General features: G+C 36.5%; 1 protein-coding gene across 1 annotated transcript in view; it reads right to left on the bottom strand.

The window, feature by feature from the left end:
- LOC149564309 (Zn-dependent exopeptidases superfamily protein) overlaps nt 1–20,795 on the bottom strand; it is a 179,228-nt gene that overhangs the window by 33,368 nt on the left and 125,065 nt on the right. The window contains exons 6-7 of the mRNA XM_089827373.1: nt 14,876–15,013; nt 14,293–14,448 (exon numbers count right to left, since the gene is read on the bottom strand). Of these exons, the coding sequence (XP_089683499.1) occupies nt 14,293–14,448; nt 14,876–15,013 (294 nt within the window). The remainder of the gene's footprint in view (nt 1–14,292; nt 14,449–14,875; nt 15,014–20,795) is intronic.

Here is a 20,795-nt window from a genome sequence, read left to right as displayed (position 1 = left end):
ACAAAAGGCTGCAATTTATAAAGCAAAAGAACACATTCACTTTAAAATTACAAGGTTGAGATTAGAAAAGAGTATTTTGTTAGTAAGAGTCTCTTCTCGAGGAAGCTAAACCTCTTGAAGAAAGTCAAATGAAGATATAAATTTAACTGGAAAATCAAAAGGGAGGTGGCCATAATGGCAGAATCAATCATTCTATCAACAGCTTAATACTCACTGAGCTTTTTACATCATCCAATCAGCAAGCTGTACACTCCATTAGTGTTCTACACAATCCAGCCAGCAATTTTATAGACATTCAGTGAATATATCATTAACAATAAAATATCATTTCCAGCAGATGAAAATCAGTAAGGATTAGAGGTTGCAGCATACAATTTAGTATCACTTCTATTGAATACAAATCAGTATCTCTGCAATTGAATACTATCAAATTTATCTTGTACAAAAGAAGAACAATAGCAAATGAAAGCATTTGAAAACCACTGATAAGAAAGGGAAGAAGCACAGGAACCAGCAAGTGTCACGAAATTGAATTTCAGGGAAAGGGAATACATATTCTGCCTTGCTGAGTATAACCATTGTGGACCATCAGAGTGATCAACAGAGTAACAATATACAGATATCAACTTCCCCTCACTCTTCACAGGAACAAATACAACTGAATATTGATATAGATGTCCAGAGAGAAACAGTGATACTCCATTGAAAATAACAGTGAAAACCTTTTAGAGTGGTGTCATCTCCATTCTTCTTCCAAATAGAGCTACAACAGAGGATAGAGAAACCAAGTGATTTTGTTAAAGACAGAGTTATGTACTGTTAGTGAAACAAAGATCCAATCAAAGCTAGGCTTGGTAGAGGGCATTTGTGATGAAGAGACAAGGAGCTTGGAAGAGCTGGAACCTCAAAAGAGATGATTGGTTTACTGAGAATTGTTCTCATCAGAGGGTTAACAATCTGATTTGAGTCTTACCTAAGGATTTAGTAGGGTTTATCAAGGATTTGAATATAGTTTGCTGCATTAATGTTTGAATATATTTGTTTATTACTGCCTACTAAGCTTTGTTATAGGGTTTCTTTGCTAAAGAACCAAGAAAAGGAGGGAACATTACACTTTGTCAGCATTTTTTATATGACAGGAAATAAATCACAGTTGAAGCTTTGTATATTTTTCTTTTGTAATGAAAGTCAAAATAGTGAAAGAAGAGCGAGGCTGCTTTGGTTTGATGCCCATCTCCATTACTACATTTTGTTCAGTTGTATCACCAGTTACAATATATAGTCCACTAATATAACTGAGAGAGGGGGGTGAATCAGTTATACAACAAGATATTCATGCACAATAACACCAGATATGTTAACTAGGGAAACTCTTGATCAGAGGGAAAACCCTAGTGGGGATGGTACCCACAAGATGATGTACTAATATAAATATTCCCTGTTAAAGGATAGACCCTGTTAGGAGTCTATTACAACATTCAGTACATGAGTCATTGTTAGGAGACTTTGGATTCCTGTTAGGAGATTCCAACCCTGTTAGGAATTGTAGAAGACAACTGGACCCACTGCCCAAACAGCTTTGAGGGCAAGACCAATGAACTCACTATCCAAATGATTTCAGTATTATTCCTTGCAAAATAATAGAACTAAATTATACTTCCATCCTGTCAACCGGAATTCTACTTCTTCTGATCTTGTAACCAAATCACGAACTGTGCATCCAATAATCCCTTGGATCGCTTACACGCATTCAATCAACACTCTGCTCCTTTTTGCACTTTGCAAATACAATGCATAATAGATACTTGATACACTTATAATCAAGGAAAACATCTTTCCTTTATACCCTATCTTCATAATAATTCCTTGAGTCGGCCTTAAGGCTTTCCCAATTAATTAAAATAAGATATATAATTAATTACAATTACAATAGCACTATCGGCTCACAATCTATACAAAACTTTACATGTGAGACTCCAAGTCTTGCATACTCCCTAACATCATCACCTGATTGTCCTCTATCACTGGTTGACTGAGCATCACCTCTTAATATCTTGGCTTAAAAGATATAATGTAAACATCAGAAACTGCCAAACAGATGCTTTGTTTTTGTGCTGCTCATAGTAAATCAAACACAACTGTCGTACATCTTCGATTCTAACTTCCTCCTCTTAACCATGTCATCAAGACACTCTCAGGAACATGTCCTTAACTGCGCATCACTTAACCCTTACTTAGATACTGAGCAACATAAAATCTCTTACTATTATTCTTCCAGTCTCTAACAGAAACACTGCTATGTTGACATCAATGAAAAACACAATCATGAATACAACATATCAATACTCTCCAATGCTTAGGATACTCCCCCAATGTAGTATCATCAGCATTCATGCTAGCATAACCTTCTATTGGTGCAGCAGGATATTTATATCTTACAAAGATTTATTTTGGAAGCTCTTAGGGTCTCTCAACCTATGAGTGTTTAGCTTTCTTTATAATCGCACATATAAATATTCACGTTGATACAATTAGGACTTAAGAAATTAATGGTGCGCCTAAGAAGCCTCACAAGTTTGTTCCAAATGTGTTCCACAAGGTATGGGCTCTGAAAATCCTCAAGATAATGTTCTTTCAGTTCTAGGTATTGACAATGCACACAAATGATTAGAACAATTTACTCTTAGAGGTTGTTTTGTATGACATATTTTGTCTAAAAAGCATGGCATAGAGCAATGTGAGTACCACTTGGGTTCCACCATAGGTTTAAACTAGATGCTATACAAACTTAACCATGGTAGGTTTTCAGTTTGCTTTAGTTGTTTTTCCCTAGCCTAGAAATTTTGTTGTGTCTAACCACAAGACTCTAAAGTAACCATTTGAGTCGAACTCCTTTGTTGTTTCTTATTAACTATATCACCTCCTCCCATTAAAAGTTTGTTTGTGTAGAAAAGGACAAGTTTTATTCATCTCATGTTGTGCATAGGGTTTCCATGGAAGATAGATCTCCAAGGATTTTTAATTTTAATAGAAACCATTGATATACAAATTGGTAACATGCACCATATTTTGTATATTAATCTTCTCAACAATTGATTCACGGTTCCATCTTCCAAACATAAAATCAAAGATGTCCTTTCGTGCAAACCAAAGCCAGCTGCCAAACTGGTGACTAATACAAGCTAAGCTGTTGATTCAGATGTGAATTCTAGAAGCAGATATAGGATGCGGGGGAAAAAAATTGGATGCGTATGCAGGAGGAAACGTGTGTGTATACATATACATATATAATATATGCAAAGAAATGCAAGAAAAATTCAAAAACAAATCATTTGATAGTACGACTATGATACTTCACCCTTTATCAAAATTTAAGATATTTCAAAACTAGTGATTTATCAATATATCCTTCTCCAACATTAGAGTCTAGTCTAAGACAATAAGTTCAAATAGGTCATGTTCATAATTCCAATGAAATAAAAACTTAGTTAATGATTGAAGATTCAATCAACTAATATGCATCAGAGTTTGAATCATAAGGATTTGCAAGAAAATCCACATTCTCATCATCATCTCCAACTGCTGAAAGATCATTTGAACCGAACATGGTTCCACTTATGCTAGATGCACCACATGCCACGCTATCATCATCACCATCTCCGACTGTTGTAAGATCATGAAGTGTTGCATCCAAATCTGCACACTCAAGGGCTACATCCCAAAGCTTTGTTGTCCCTTCCTTGTAATGATCATTCTTGACAAAAGACGCAAGTTGGTGTGGACAAAGACCGAGTCCTCAACTTTCTTGGAGCCCAACCTATTGCACTTCATTGCGAGGGTCAAGGAGTATGTACTGAAATTCCTTTCAGCAACAAAAGAACTAGCAACCTAGATAGTCCTCACAAAACATACAAATGAAAAGCAAATTAATTTTAAAGAATGTGTGAAACACTAAATTCTAGAATGCAGGTGTAAACATAAAAGTTTAAAACAAAACAAAAGTTAAAACTTAGTTGTGATAGGACCTTGATTGCAAGAGGTTGAAGATGCTTGAAATATTGACCATACATGTACCATCATGTGATAGCTCCCATTCTATTTTGGTCCTATAGTGCAAATTGAGAATGCTTTAACACCGAAGCATGCAAATCGAGAATTCTTTAACACCGAAGCAAACAGCCCAAATTCTACCCTCACTTTTTCATGCATTTCCTCCAGTGGAAAGAGTCTTGTAAGAGCTTCGTCGCACCCCTCAACAACCTCCTCATCCACAAATGGTGCAACTCTACCCGGCATACCAAGTACCTCCTTACTATAGTACCTAAGAGATGAGGCATATACAAGGAGGTTCAATGGGGTAGTCATCTTATTCCAACGATGGTGGATGATTGCTTCCAATTGATTGCATAAGGCTTCGCTTTGTGTGAGGTCACTCTCATGTGCTTGTATAGAATGTTTTACCTTCTCAACCATGGTGTCCATGCTATCATACACATCCCCCAAGCAAGGTGTATCTGTATCTTAAAAGCGGAGCATAGTCATGATGGGCTCAATGAAATCCAATACATATGCCACATGAGCCCACCACCTCTCATTCAAGACCAAATCCCTAACCCATTGTGCTCTTTCTGAACTTGAGGCCTTCCATATGCCTCATTGATTATCAATGACCATTTGGCTCAATGCATCTTTTACCTTGAGGAGTCGTCTCATAACAATTGTATGAGATGCAAAACAAGTCTCAGCAACCTAAGCAAATTAACAATATGTCAACTGACAATAAAATTATAAGTTTTAATTTTTAACTAGATTACAAATCCATGAAACTTGGTAATTTTAAAAAATTAATTTACCTTCAACAACTCCAATTTGGAGTATGTTCTAAAAATGGATTGTGACATGTCGTGGTTTGTCACAAATATTTGTATCTCCAATAAAGTATTGTAATAGTTAGCATTAACTATGATGCTAGGATGGGTAGTTAGGAGGTGAGGGGGTGTGTCTGTTAATTCTCCCGACCAACTCACTGATATATGACTCTAGAATATGAACATTGTAATCATGCTGTTTTGGTATGAATAAAGTAAATTGTTCTCTCATCATTATGGTAATAAGGTACATTCTATGTTATTGCTCTGTATACATGTCCTGATTATTCTATAAATTTATGTAGTATTTCCATTCTACATTTTGGCATCATTGCCTAAGTTCGAATCTTGAGGTCATTGGTAAGACAAGATGGAGTAATGGGAAGACCCTTCTTACCACGTGTACAAATAACAAATAGTGATGGAGAAGGGGAGGAAATAACCAAAGAAGATCAGTTGACACACAATTTGGTGGCGGCCTGGGAAGTTGCGGTCAATCAGTACATGTAAAGGGAAGCCCATGAGTGAACGGTTCCCGAGAGCATGGTATGTGATGAACTTTCAATGCCACCAGCGATGTACGATCTACTTGGACAGATTCCTCGACTATTGGCAAGAAACATGGTACGTGTTGAAGATGAAAGAGTCAAAACAAAAAGGGAACGAAGGAGGCAACAAGTACTCTGGCAGTTTTCTGAAAGGATACAGGAACACAACTTGGAGGAGCATGATAATCCTAGGAAGGAAAATTGACACTAAACCAATTCATGACCTTGATTCCAAACAAATATCTGAGGTGGGTGCCAAAGGAAGAAATTGAGGAGGTCGCCTTGAGGACATTACATCTCCAACAGCAAGAGGAAAGAGGTCGTAATTTAAGGGGACAAGAGGACCCCACCCAAATCCAAGAAGGGTTGATTGAGCAAACAATCGAAGGAATAGCCAATTTGGCTATTTCTGAGACACTAGGAAGGAAATTAGGGTGCAAGAACCCGAAAACCCCTACACACAAAGAACTCCGACAGGAACAAAACCTACACGGAGAAGGAGATACTCTCGGGTCAAGCAATCAAGAATCGAGCATCAAGAGGAAGTGTTCCATCAGGAGGGAACATTCCATCAAGAAGAAGCGTCCCATCAGGAGGGAGTTTCCCGTCAAGAGAAAGTGTCCACTAGGAGGAAGACCCTGTCAGGAAGTATTCCGTCAGGAGGGAGTGTCCCACCAAGAGGGAAAAAGGGCAACATAATGGCCATGGACAAACATAAATTACCTAGATTCAGTGGGGACAGTTCGGAGGACCACGCTCGCCACTGTAAAACATGCATAACCATATGGCAAGCTAACGGAGAGAACAATGCAAATGAGTGGTTAAAAGCATTTCCAGACACACTAGGAGGTATAGCCATCAACTGGTATGCAAATTTGGAGGCAAGCAAAAAGAACACGTGGAATAATCTCTGCACAACCTTTGAAGAAGAATTTAGACTCCTGAGGGATGATGAAATAGTGACAGAGATTTACAATACAAGATGATGGAACCCTGATTTATAAAATCAGGACTTCCATTTTGAGTATCACTTTTTCATTTTGTTGTTGATCTTTGTTGATCATTTTTTGTTGGATAGGGGTTTTCATTTGCACAGGCTAATGATTGAATACTATAGTTTGATCAATCAGAACCAGATTTGTATTAATTGAATATGGAAGCCTAGAATACAAGTGGTTTTGGGGATTTACATTCATATGCAAGATTTGATGGGGCAAAAAAGAATATGATATTGATTATAAATGGGATTATAAAGATACAACTGTAAATTCCTATTGTAAAGAGAAGTCAACAAAGGACATATATAGCAAGTTCCAAATCATTAGGACTACACAACAAATTAGAAGCAACACTATCTCCAGACAGGTTTCAGAGGAAAATATTGATTTAAACAGAAGTCTTGTTTCATGCCAGATTTTGCTGCTCCGTTTCCAAAAGCTCATACATTCAGCGATATATGAATCTCAATTATTGCTCAGAAATATGCCGTTTTGAAACATGAATTTGTGATTTCATTTCTTTTGATGATTGTACATTCAAGGAGAGTGAATGGGATAAACTTTTGAGATGCTCCATGATTGTTTCTATATATGGTACTATTGGAAGCAAGTTTCAATTTGGATATGTATTACAGACCAAGTTACTCATGTAATTGTGACGTCAATATATATTGAAGCAGCGATGGACGAGTATGCAGAGCGGTATGGTAGAATGGTCCAAGGATTGCTCATTGAGTCAACTATTATCTGTCATCACAATATATAAAGTGAGAGAATTCTCCCGTGATGATCACACAGTCAACAGAAATATTGATTGGCATGATGTTTGGGCACAACTAAACGCAAATAGGTATATCTAAAACGTCCAATCAAGGAGTCCAAAAAGGCACGCACCAATAATACATTGAAACAAAGGTCTCCATATTAAGTAAAAGGAGCAACAAGATTGAGAGTTTGCATCACCATTTACACCCATGGAAAGTTTTTATAGCCGGAAGATGTCAACAATTATTGGAAAAGCCCGATACAATATCCAAAATTATGTCTAGAGCATGTAGACAGAAGATGGACCTGATATTAAATTGCAAAACTCCTACACAGGACCACAAGATTTGGTTTTTATGTTGTGAACAATTCTAGCGATAAGGCTCGGGTTGGGTTTGATATAACCATGGATGTCATTTCCTTCCCCAGTGATTTTATTGGCATCATTTTGAATCCACTAAGCGATACTTATTGTTCATTTGTGTTTGTTGCAGGCTCTCAAGCAGAAGTAGAAGCGATCAAGAAGAGAGCATATTGAATTCACAAACTGAGTAGAAGAGAGAAAGAGCCCAACATGATAAAGGGGCCCAATGAAATACGTAAGGAAGATTGTGTAACTTCGAAGAAGATCCAGAAGGCATATCGAGAATGATGCTTGGGCTATATATCCATCAATATAAAGGATTGAATATATTTCTGTCAATAATCTTCCATCGCTAAAATTGGTAGTACCAAGTAATATGTAGTTACCCAAAAACAATGACTATTGAATAATCAATGCCTTAAGTTTATTTTTGAAGCCCAAGTAGCGAGCGATTAGTTTCTTGTTATCAAAAGGCATGATGGTTGAAAGTGTCTCCTCATCGGTTATAAATATGATATGTAAAATCAAACAAGGAGAGAAATACAATTCATATCCATATACAAATTTTTACATACCTAAGTCTTATGCACTTTGATATATTATATTTCTTTATTGGAAAAGATTGAATGATTGAGCAAAGCTCATGGATTGTGGAATATTGAATAAATTCTTATGCGATTCTGGGATCAAATTACAGTGGATGGATCAACTCTAAGGAGTGTCTCCAATGCAATTTTATTTCCGAAATGATCAGTAAGAAATATATATTTTATTTACATGAAGCTTTAGAGTTACAATATTATAAAGTTTCGTCCTTTATAATTATTATTTTAATTTTATAAATGATTTATATGATAGATAAGTGGACAGGATCAATTATAGCATTTTAAAATCAAGCATCATAGATATTGAGAAATATTTAATTGTTTCTGAATCTATGTTTGGTTTGTCTCCGAACCACAGGAGTTAAAATACATTCCAAACTGTTTTAAAATTGCATCCATATATTTGATCTGATGCATCTTGATTACTGAATTGTTTATAGTTGTTGTGCATAGAATTTTATAAAGTTGTACGTTCTAAACTTATAATACTGACTCTATCGCCCTTCGACACTGGTCTTTATATTTTTCATAATTCGCAATCCATATGCTGGCAATAATTTCATTTCTTTCCTTTGAGAAATTAATATATTTATTTGTTGCATTGATCTATAATTATTCTTTATTTAAAACATTCAAACATTCATACAATCATTTACTTTTATTCTTAATTCATAAATCGCAAGTTTGAGGTTTTTTATAATTCTTGCCATTTGGAAAACTTTCATAGTATTCGTGTTCTAATCAATCTACTTTAAGCATCTTGCATTTAAGGTTGTTGTCCAGGATCAAGTACACCCCCCTTGGTTTTGCAGAGCTAGAAGCGCAAGGGATTTGGATCGCATTGATCAATCCCGTCAAGTTGGCCATAACTGTTTGGATATCCTATCATCGAGTTGGCAAGACTCGTAGGATTCCAATCTGCAGTTTTGGGAACTAGCACAAGACAAGGAAAGAATGAATTGGTTAAAGCCTATAGTAGGAGGCCAAAGGAAATGATAGGAAAACTTGAGAACAAGCCCACGGATAGTTTGAAGAAAAGGTGGTTCATTGAAGGACTAACACCATCACTAAGGAAAAAGATGAAACTAGTTCCATCGTCAACCTTTGTGGATGTGTGTACTCGCGCAATGGACATAGAAAGTGAGAATAAAACCTCCAAGGCAAGAAGGCACAGAAGCACGAGTGAAAGTTCAAAAGAAAGTGAGGATGAATCCAAAACCATCCAAGACCTAAGAAAGGACATGAGGCAATTAATTAAGGTGGTAACGAGAAGTGAAGAAGAAATGAAAAGGAAGGGAGCTATGGTGCACAGACTGTGAAAAGGGGGGTCCTAGAAAAGGGACATGCCCAAGGAAAGCATTGTGTGAGATCTATCAGGTGTTGGGACACGTAATTAAAGATTGTCCCTACAATCTAAAAACACGAAAAGCACAAGTATTCTTCACCAAGGGAGAGCAATCCACACCACCCTCCACCCCTCCAAGGAACACAAATACACAAGCCTCTTCAGGAGGATATAGAAATAATAAAAGAGGGAGCAATAATAATAGCAACAACACACCCTAGCAAGCAATCTAGTAAAATGCAAAGGGAAGGCCTATGATCCAATGTAGGCGGTGCAACGAATCGGGACATTTTGCACAACATTGTCAAAATGGAGGACAGAATGGAGGAATATTGTGTAAATGGTGCAGACCAGGCAATCATGAGGATGTGAATCTCCCCAAACAAAAGGGGGTGAACATGTTAGACATTGAGGAACCAGAAGGCGAAATCCTTTCCATCACAAGGATGCAAGCCAAGAAACTTGTCTACCTGGATGCTACTACTAAGAAGGAAAGATTTCATGAAGCGAGGAAAGACATTCAAGATAACATGCCAATGGAAGGGAAGGCAAGGCCAGATAAACTTACTACGGACGGGGGTGTACCAAATATCGTGAGGCAAGCACTGGAGACAACCATCCCAATGAAAATTGTGGATTTACTAGGAACATTACCCAAATTGCAGGTAGCACTAACACAAGGGGCAGCATGAGAGGAATGCTCTCCAAAGAAGAGAAGAAAGAGAAGCACAAGTTAGGAAAGAAAAAAACACCATATTCACTATAGGAATGGGGAGGACACTAGCAATAGCAGAAATGGAAATATTGGGGTATAAACTGTCGAACACTATTATTGACGGAGGCTCTAGTGTAAATGTCTTATTTGAAGAAACATGGAAGGCAATAGGGAAACCCACACTCTGGCCACCTACATTCCAACTGGTGGGAGCAAACCAGCATGGAATCAAGCCAATAGGAACCTTGATGGAAAAAAAGGTAGTAATAGGTACACAACAATTCTTCCTTGATTTTGTGGTTATTACTCTGGATAAAAAGGGGTATGATGAGTTATTGGGAAGAGGATGGCTCGTTACGGCCAAAGCTACCCCTAATTGAAAACAAAACACTCTATCCATTGAGTCTAGGGGTAGGAAGTACACCACAAACCTGAGGACATAGTCTATAAGTCAGGACATGGCATCGGATTCAGAAGTAGAGGAAGATCATGAACGGGTGGAACCAAATCACGAATGGGTGCTTAGACTCGAAGAATGCTCAGAAAATGAAACAAGCTCCCTCAATGGATTATTTCACTGGCAGATGGGAGATTATGAAGTTTCCAGCTAGAATGTAATATGTTGCAAATCCAAGAATCGAAATCTAAAGAAAGGTATCCAGAGGGTTATCAGGATTACAGGGAGGGTATGTCAACCCTGAGCAGGACACCGACACACATATTTGAGGAGGTAGAATACAACGAGGCCAAACTGCAAACTATAAACCTTAGGGAAAAGGAGTAACCCAAGGAGATTCTGATAGGGGACAACTAGGACCCAGTGTTGAAGGAGGTAGCTTTTAGAATTTTTCTAGAGTAAAAGGACGTCTTTGCTTGGACGTACAGGAACTTGAAAGGAGTGCCCTCAGAGCTGTGTCCATCGGATGCTGTTGGTACCTAGAGCAAGACCAATATGGAAACAACCTTACAGAATGAATAAAAACTACGCAGCCAGGGTCCGAGAAGAAATCACAAAAATGCTGGAAGCATGGATAATAATAAAAAGTACAAATGAGTGAATGGGTATCTCCTATAGTCATATCATTGAAGAAGGATGGCAACCAAATTCGGATGTGTTGACTTCAGATGTCTGAATGCAGTAACTATAAAACATTCGTTCCCTATCCCCTTTATTGGTAGCATCTTAGAAGAAGTGGCTGGCCATGAAATATACTCTTTCATGGACGGATTTTCAAGATATAATCAAATCAGTATTGTGAAGGAAGATTAAGTTAAAGACTAGATTTGTGGTTGAAGATGGTGTATATGCCTATAACAGGATGTCGTTTGGACTGTGCAATGCTCTAGCCACCTTCCAAAGAATCATACTACACATCTTTAAAAGTATGTCAAGGAAACTTCAAAGCTTTCTTGGATGACTTGTCCGTCTATAGTGGGAAGGAGAACCACCTCAAACTTATTGTTGAATGCATGGATTGATGTCGAAGAGCGAGGTTGGCCCTAAATTCGAAGAAATGTAGATTTATGGTTCCATAAGGTAGACTTCTTGGGCATATCCTATGCAAGGAAGGATTGAAGACAGATCCTGACAAGATCAGGCTTATTCTAGACATGGAGGCTCCATGAGACATAATAGGTGTCAAATCCTTCTTGGGACATGTAGGGTACTATAGGAGATTTATAAAAGGATTTGCGGAAGTATCTTTACCCCTAGAGAAGCTAATGAGAAAAGAACGGTTTTGTTGGGAAGAAGAACAAGAGGGGACCTTCCAAGAATTAAAGAAGAGACTAGTAGGAGCCTCGATCCTCATATACCCTGATTGGAATAAAGAATTCCATGTCCATGTGGACGTATCCAACTATGTAATAGGCGCCACTTTGGCACAGACTAGGAAGGAAGGACTGGATCACCCAGTGTATTTTGCAAGCAAGTTACTATCAAAAGAAAAGCACAACTACAATACCATCGAAAGGGAAGCTTTAGGTATGGTCTACGCCATACAAAAATTTAGACATTACTTACTAGCTACACCCTAACATTTTTCTATTGTCCATCAAGCACTAATGTACCTAGTAGACAAGCCGGTAATGCAAGGAAGAGTAAGTAGATGGTTAATTCTATTGCAAGAATCTACCTTTAAGATCATAGTCCGACAAAGAAAAATTCATGTAATTGCCAATCAATTATCAAGAATCAAGTCGTAGCCAAACCAAACAAGATAAATATAAAATCCCAAAAAAATCAAATGTAGCCAATAAATTTTGCTACTACAAAGAGAGAGAGACTATAATGTTGCAGGTCCTAATTATGAAGCTCCTGATGTAGAATCACTATCATGATTGCACCCTTATGGAGAACATAATCATCATCATCAAAGACTATATCATTTGCAATCCACTTAAACTCTAGATCGATTCCATCAAAAGTCAATTGGCCGGTCATCCTCTATAGTACCTCAGTTCTTTTATATAGTTGGCGATTGAAACTAACAAAACATCATGTTTATAATCATAACTATGAATATTTTAAAATTAAAACTCTAACGGTTAACTTCAACTTTAGGCAAAGGTTGTGGTAAACAACACCTAGTTATCCATTGTGTTAAATAGTTTTGTTTTTTGAAACGTATGTGTTCAAAAACACAATAAATATGCTTGCAAGCAAATGAATTGCATGGCTAGCTCAAAATGTGTTTCAACTTCATCAAATATTTTTAGTTTCTAGGTCCACAAAATCCCTCCATTTTGCTAAAGAGCACAAGTTACTTTGAAATATATCATGTAAACTATGCTAACAGCTTAACACCTTTAATGGGCATGTCCACTTTTAACAGTCAATTTCTTCTAACTAAATTTCATTATTAAACTACCCTGCTTCTATTTCTCATTCACATGACAAGTTCCCATTAACAGTTTAAACTGGAACTAAATTGTATTTCTAATCTATCATGAATTACATTGATAACAATAACTGATAAGTTACTTGCTCAGATGAAAAATAAATACTTATCTAATTCTATTATTCAACCGAGTGTAATGAAAGGAAAACAGAGATAACTACGTTCTAATCTTAAAATATCTATCTTCAAAGTAAATGACTAATAAACTTGAAAAGAAATACTAAACTTACAGATTTGATAAAGAGCATTCAGATTTGTGTGAAGCTTCCTTAATAGATTGTTCAAACTCTAGCTTTGGCGAGAGGAGAAGCATTAACATAGGCTTAACCTCCCAACTGCGGACCTTTTACTTATCCCCACAAGTTCTAATTTAATAGAACGGCCCTCCCTACCCCGAGGTCGGGCTTGGGATGTTCATTGTTCCAGCCATCAGAGTATCTAGGTGAGTTGAGGTCCCAACAATTATCCGACGGAATAATTGAAGCGTCTGAACAACAAGAAGATCAATTGTTCTGGCAAGTTTGCCTAATTCTACCCTGGCCAAGGATTTCAAATGTGAGTTTATAACCCGATCTCCACCACTCAGCTTGACAACTATTTTAGAAGTGGAGTAGGTGCTTCCAGTAGATTGGAGCCTACAAACTGTGTGAATTGAAGCTTCCAGTGAGTCAGCGCTCATAAACATTGGGGTCAGAGCCTCAAGTAGGTTGGAACCTACAAATTTATGTAAAAGAACAAGTTTATATAAAAGCAATTGTGTATGTGTTCATGTGCATGATTGTTTATTTCAGCATCTTACCTTTTTGAAGCCATTGTTTGGATAAAAAGTTTTAAATTGGCAGATTTGTTATTATACTAATTCACCCCCCCTCTAGTAGAATCATGTGCTCTTCAAAACCTTGATAATGCTGCATCAGATTCCAAGGGAAATAGATGATTGCAGTATAGAAGACCATGAAATTGTAAACACTAATCCTTTAGGTGTCATAAATTGTTATCATTAGAAATCTCAAAAGAGATCTTAGAACTGAATTTTAAAATCAATTGTAACAGCACAAGCCTGATGCTAGACACACACTTTTTCTTTCAAATCAATAGAAAGATACAACCATGAAAATATAAGGAATATGGAAATATGATTTAAAAACATGTATGATTGCATCCAAAAACAGAGGAAGACTGACCTTCAATGAACAAAATGACATGCATAGGTTGTCAAGACGGCCTGAAAATATAAACTCGTTTTCAACACCAGCAACCACACTTGGTTGTGTATCACATAATTGCAATTCGAAATCACAAATTTCCTCCGCTTCACAGCCAAGCTTACTGGCAAGCAACTGCAAAATGAAAGCTATAATCATAAAATTGATAAATAGCAATATTTATTACAACATACCTAACCTCCAACCAAACCATACTACAAAAGAAATATTAACAATCTTAATGCCTGAAGGCCAGTGCAAAGAAATGTTTTTAAGAACATAAAATTGATAATATTATTATACTAATCGATTACAAGGAAGAAACACCCAGTATAAATTAAAATTAAAAAACAAGTCAGCAAAAGTACTAAATTGCATTTTAACATATGTGAACAGTTTCCACCAAATGCAAATAAGACGAGTAGCCCTATAGGAAATCCATTACCTTAACTTTGAAATAATTACATTATGTAAAAAAACTCATCCATGTTCATAATTCCCTGAAGATATAAAAATTTGGGAGAGTATTTTGATAATTTTATTGAGCAACTGCTTCCAGTACCTCCAGTAAAAGCAGATGATGCTTCTTATTATCAGAATCTTCACCTTCTGCAGACTTCTGATCTTTCTCTGACTTTTGGTCACCATTGGTTGCTGTCGTGCCTTTTTCATTTGGATCTCCTTTCCTATTAACCTCAGCCTGTAAAGTATCAATAACTATAAATTCAATTAGATAAAACAAAATTTCCCAATATCAGAGCAAGCTTACCATTTTTTGTACATACAACATTGCAAAAATAAAAATCACAACACTAAAGAGAAATTAAAAATTATTATTTTCTCATACAATCTCATTTTACATGTAACGCCAAAGAAGTACTAAAGAAAAAAATTAACACACCCATATAAATAACTACATAAAATTGCCAGATATTTAAATCAAAATAGTGCATTTCCTTTATTAATTATAATATCTACCAATTAGCTCAGAAATAAAGTTGCCACACCTGATCCCAAAATGGTACTACAAAATCACAATCACATTCTTGACAATCACATACAGCTGTTTGTTGGAAAAACTACTGTTGTATTGGTTCCAAGTTGTTTTAACAACTTGTTAATCCAGGATCAGGCAAAACTGCGTAAGAGAAATTCAAGGAATCCCTATAAAAATGTTTTGTCCTGAATGGTTTAGTAGGATGAATATAAGCAATATGATGATTTCAGTGTGCTGCTCTAAAAATCATCAGAGTGTCAGAGGATATATTTTTTCTTGGATCTGCGCAGAAGATTGCATGAAATCTTCATTTGCTTTTTCTGTCTAGCCCATGGCTTGCTTGTAAGGAGGCACAAACTACGCTTTGGTGCCGATCTATGTCAATTGATCAATGCCTGGATCCCTAATGAAGGATCAGATTTTATGTACTTAAGATGATATTCTATGGAATTGAATCTTATGAAAAATAATTAAACAGACACCAAAGTGTCCTTGTCTATGACATCCATAATCGTGTGTTTGAGTTCCTTGGAATATCTGATGTGTTGCTGAAGTTTTTGACAATATTTATTTTTTAAGTGTGGAACAGTGATGCAGAGCTGCACTTTGGAATGCCTTCGTGGATAAATTTAACACAAAGGCCTCATCAAAGGCTCACACTCATCAATTTGGGGCTCACTGCACTTGTCTTTCCATACTACTCTCTCTAATACAGGAACATACTCTACTACAAGGGCATAGAACATTAAACACTCTTCTTGGTTTACCTTCACAGCGATAGGAATTAAATCAAACACTTATCATGCAACCAGCAAAACAGAGATCATACTTTAAATCTACAAAGCCAAGCAGTACACAGTCCTTAAACTCTTCAAGTATCTAGCGAATCAATAATTTTCCTTTTAACAATCTTATATGTAAATCTGAAATCTAATTTCTGTCATTAAATGACAGGAAGAGGCAAATTTTTCAAACAACTTTCTATAGCCATTCCTATAAAACTGGAACCAAAACTTAATCATCAAAGCCAATGAAATGACAGGAAGAATGAAGCCTTCTTTAGTAACAATGACCTCACTCCTTCAATATCCCAAGAAACATCAATAAATTTGTAGAATAAACCCACAACTACAGTCACTCTTCAAGCATGCAAAATCAATGCATGGCTGTTCTGGCAGTTTGGATAGTACCCGAATATGACACCTGTAATTTTCATTCCTGAACATATTTTTGAAATCCCTCCAGTGGAAGTCAAGAGAATTAGGTTTAAAATAACATACCCGAAAATCAAGAAAACCAACAGTGGGTTAGGGAGATATAACCCCCATAACAGCCGTCAATTTTCTGTCAAAACATACTCAAAAAATTCACAATTGGACCAACAAGGGCATCAGATTTCTCATACATACCATGACCATTCCATTCCAAATTGATATTAGCCGAACAACATATCATGAATTGCAAAAATATCATCAAATGAAAATGGGTAGACACATAGAGATGTCACCAAATTAGTTCTGCATGTCCATTTGGTTCTCCTTCAACAAAAATAATAATACAGCACTAGAAGAAAACATAAAATTATTATTGATCCTCCAATGGCCGACTAACCTTATAAACCCTTCATGTGAAGACCACTCTTACAGCAACAGAGATTTCCGGCCCACTAAAGAGGAAATGAAAATGACTCGTTACAGAGATTGGAATCTCAATAACTCTCAAATGAAATTTAAGGCATAACAGAAAACATGCATGCAAAACCCTGCACAAAGACAAACAAGAAATGTCGTATGAATGCTAGAAACTAAGAAAAGTGCACGAAAACCCAATAAAACTCCAATCTATTCTCTTCTTCAACCTTCTACAAGATGAATCCATTCTTCTTTTTGATGAATCACAGTTCTGTAACTTCCAAGAAGCCATCAAATTCCTTTCTACTGTTACATTCGAATACCATCTGTTTTTAAAGATTGCTCATAATGCAAGATCGGAATTTTGCGCCTTTTTCCCCATCTCTTGACACCTAATAGTTAATTAAAACTTTCTAATTTTCCTTCCACTAACCTATGCACACACTTTGAAATTAAACTAGACTTTAAACATACAAAAACATATTAAAAAGAAAAGCCTAAGTCCTAAGTGGCTAATGTCTAGTAGGCTTATATGAGATGCCACCATGGCATTCCGACCACATAGAAAAGGACTTTTATTGAAAACTTGGAGACTCACACACACACAATTTTAAACTTGAAACTATTTAATCTGCCCTATATTTAATTTCTGCCACTGCACCATACTCCCCAATAGGTTTGAACTCAAGTCCAATTCAGATGAATTGTTCCAATGAAGAACCATGCTCTTACTCTGATTTTCGTCCATCCAAATGGCCTCTGATGCTGGTCTATCTTTCTATTTGATCAAATACTAGGTATACTGTCTCCTCCTTGTCTTCTTTATTTTGGTATCCAAGATATGCTCAATTTGATGTGATTTTGGGTAAGTCATGCAAGTCTGTTGCTACTTCTTTTTCCTGCAAGGACTGATCTGTGGTTGCTGCCCCTTTGTAAGGAGTAAGATCACATATGTTAAAAACTGAGGGATACCAAAATCTGAAGGTAGTTCTATTTTGTATGCATTCTGTCCATACTTGGCCAATACTTGACAAGGTCTTACCTTCTTTGGTAATAGTTTGGTGTGTTTGGACTGAGGTAATCTTTCCTTACTCAAGTAAGCCCATACTAAATCACCAACCTTGAATTGTAACTCTCTTCTTTTCTGATCAGCAAGTTGTTTGTATTTCTGATTTTCTTTCTCTAGTTGCTTCTTGACTTGGTCTTGTACTTCTTTGATAGATTCAGCAGAACTCTCTCCATCAACATTAATGGGGCTGAATTCAGAAGCTCTCTAAGTTCAAGAACTCTCCTGGGATGTATACAATATACAATCTGAGATGGAGACTTTCCTGTGCTCCTAATAACTGTCATTGTAAGAAAACTCAGCTTGTGCTAGTATGCTGTCCCACTTCTCTCCATGTTGCTTTGTAAGACATCTCAACAAGTTGCCAAGAGACCTATTGACAACCTTTGTGTGACCATCTATTTAAGGATTATATGCAGATGAAAAAGAAAAGAAAATTCCAAGTTTCGTCCATAACGTTCTCCGAAAGTGACCTATGAACTTGACATCTCTATCAGAAACAATGCTCAAAGGTAGTCCATGTATTCTAATTATTTTTTTGGAAAACAGATCTGCAATATGAGAGGCATCATTTGTAGATTTACATGACAAGAAATGTGTCATTTGCTGAACCAATCTACAACAACATTAACACTATCATGCCCCTTTTGAGTTCTTGGTAATCCCATGACAAAGTCCATACTAATGCATCCCCATGGTCTTGAGGGAATGGGTAGGGGCTGATATAATCCTGCATTTGTACTCTTCCCTTTGCCTTTCTGACAAATAGGTCATTCTTCCACAAACTTTCTTACATTTGCCTGTAGCTTGGGCCACAAATAATGCCTTCTAACCAGCTCTAATGTTTTATCTAGTCCAAAATGACCAAACATTGCCCCGCTATGTTTTTCATGTATAATGGTGGCTCTCATTGAACACTTTGGAATGCAAAGTTGTTCACCTTTGAATAGTCGTCCATGAATCTGAAAATCAGAATAGTTATGATTGTACCTATCATTGTGATAGTTGGGTGAATGGGTTTTCTTGGTGTATGTTGAACATAGTCATATCAAACCTATTATTTTATTTGGCAAAGTTTCGATTATATACAAATGCATCTCGTCAAGTAGATTACAGGTGAACATGCAAATACAAGTTGATTGGGAAATTCACAAAATTCTTTAAGCCTCTTAAAAGGCTGATAAAGCTCCTTCTACATCAATATTGGATATCTCCCAAAATTTTTTGAGACTCTGATTAAACAAAGAGAAGATAGTTTAAACATGCATGGTGGGGGACATTACACACTTTTGCAAGTTATTGTGAATGCTGAATAACTGGAAATAGCACTCAACCAAAGGCAATGCAAAAATAAAGAAAGTGTTTTGGGCAATTAGAAAAGTTGTCAACGCTCTTTTAAATGGCCACAAGATCAATATTACAGGTGAGTTGTTTAAGGATAAACAGTTACAGAAAAACAGTTATTATAATGGACCAAGAAATATTATACATATATACACAATGAAATGTGAATGGACAATAGAGGGAAAATTGAAGCACTTGCATCATTTGTGGCGAGCTTTGAAAGCTGCAGAAGTGGTTAAAGAGGTCAATGAGCATTTTCAAAATTTTGCAACTACGAAGAATCTACTAGGTTGGTTTTGCAAAACACGGGATCCTTGGAACATACACGCACAATCATATGACGAAGTTTCTCAATAGCTTAGTTGCAATCTTCAGAAGCATACACTTGATAGGTAAACTGTTTGACATAATGACTCAACGCCATTAATCACTATGGAATGAAATGATGCGAGGATTTGTGGAAGAGTTTTAAAAGTTTCAATCAAATGCAATTTCATCTCTGCCACCTTTAGCCAACATTCCACATGCTCGTACAAAGATTGAGGGTGATATGAAGAGTGAAATGTTTTAATAACTATCAAAATATAATCCTCCATCGAATGCATACAATTTGTAAGAAAGACTTAAAATCACTTTGGTGAAAATGGTTACAGGCTTTACAGGGGCATTTCAAAACCAATCGTAAACATTCACCAAAGCTTATTGATTGAGAATCTTTGTCAGATGGTATAATGAGAAATGCCCATGGAGATTTTGCATACTATCAGGAATTCTTCTTCCATCGATGTAAGGTTGCAAAAACACCGAACGTAGAATCTTGGGCAAGCATGTGAAATAGTTCACCAAAAGCTTGAAAATAATACCTCGGATAATCATGATGACTAACTATCTATGTTTGGTTATCTTCATTCCTTCTTCCTGTGGTAATATAAGGATTTCCAATTAGCTATCTAATTCACTGGTTGTCTAATAGAAAAAAACTTATGTCCTTATCGATAAGCTATGATATTCATTTAAAAGAGATTTCTATTGAAGTGAAACTTGCATAAGCCTTTAAGAAGATGCAATGAGTAGCTGATGTGAAATTGGCGGTGCTCTAGTAGACAAGATTACACATTATGAAGCCGCTATCATAATACATGTTTTCTTAGCAGGATGCCTCAAAGAGATAGTGTCATAGATTGCAATTATTACAAGGATATGCATGAAACAGATTGGTTGAAATGTCTTTTCAAACTTTCAAGCAATTTCTGTCAACTGACCACGTAAAGGTGAGATTCAATAGCTCCTCTGACCATCCTACTTGTCACACCAAATGAAAACTTTGAAGCATGGATAAAAATGTTGAAAGCATGTGGCAGTTTGCGACTAATATAATGCACAATGGCCAGTGTCTTCCTCTTAGCCCGTACACAGCTAAAAGTGCATATAAAATGTGGACTCG

The sequence above is a fragment of the Cupressus sempervirens genome, chromosome 4, assembly GCF_028749045.1.
Source record: "Cupressus sempervirens isolate cs-2001-9-10 chromosome 4, ASM2874904v1, whole genome shotgun sequence".
Lineage (NCBI taxonomy): Eukaryota > Viridiplantae > Streptophyta > Pinopsida > Cupressales > Cupressaceae > Cupressus > Cupressus sempervirens.
The sequence above is the reverse complement of the archived record's forward strand: the minus strand, read 5'-3'. Positions and strand labels throughout refer to the sequence as shown.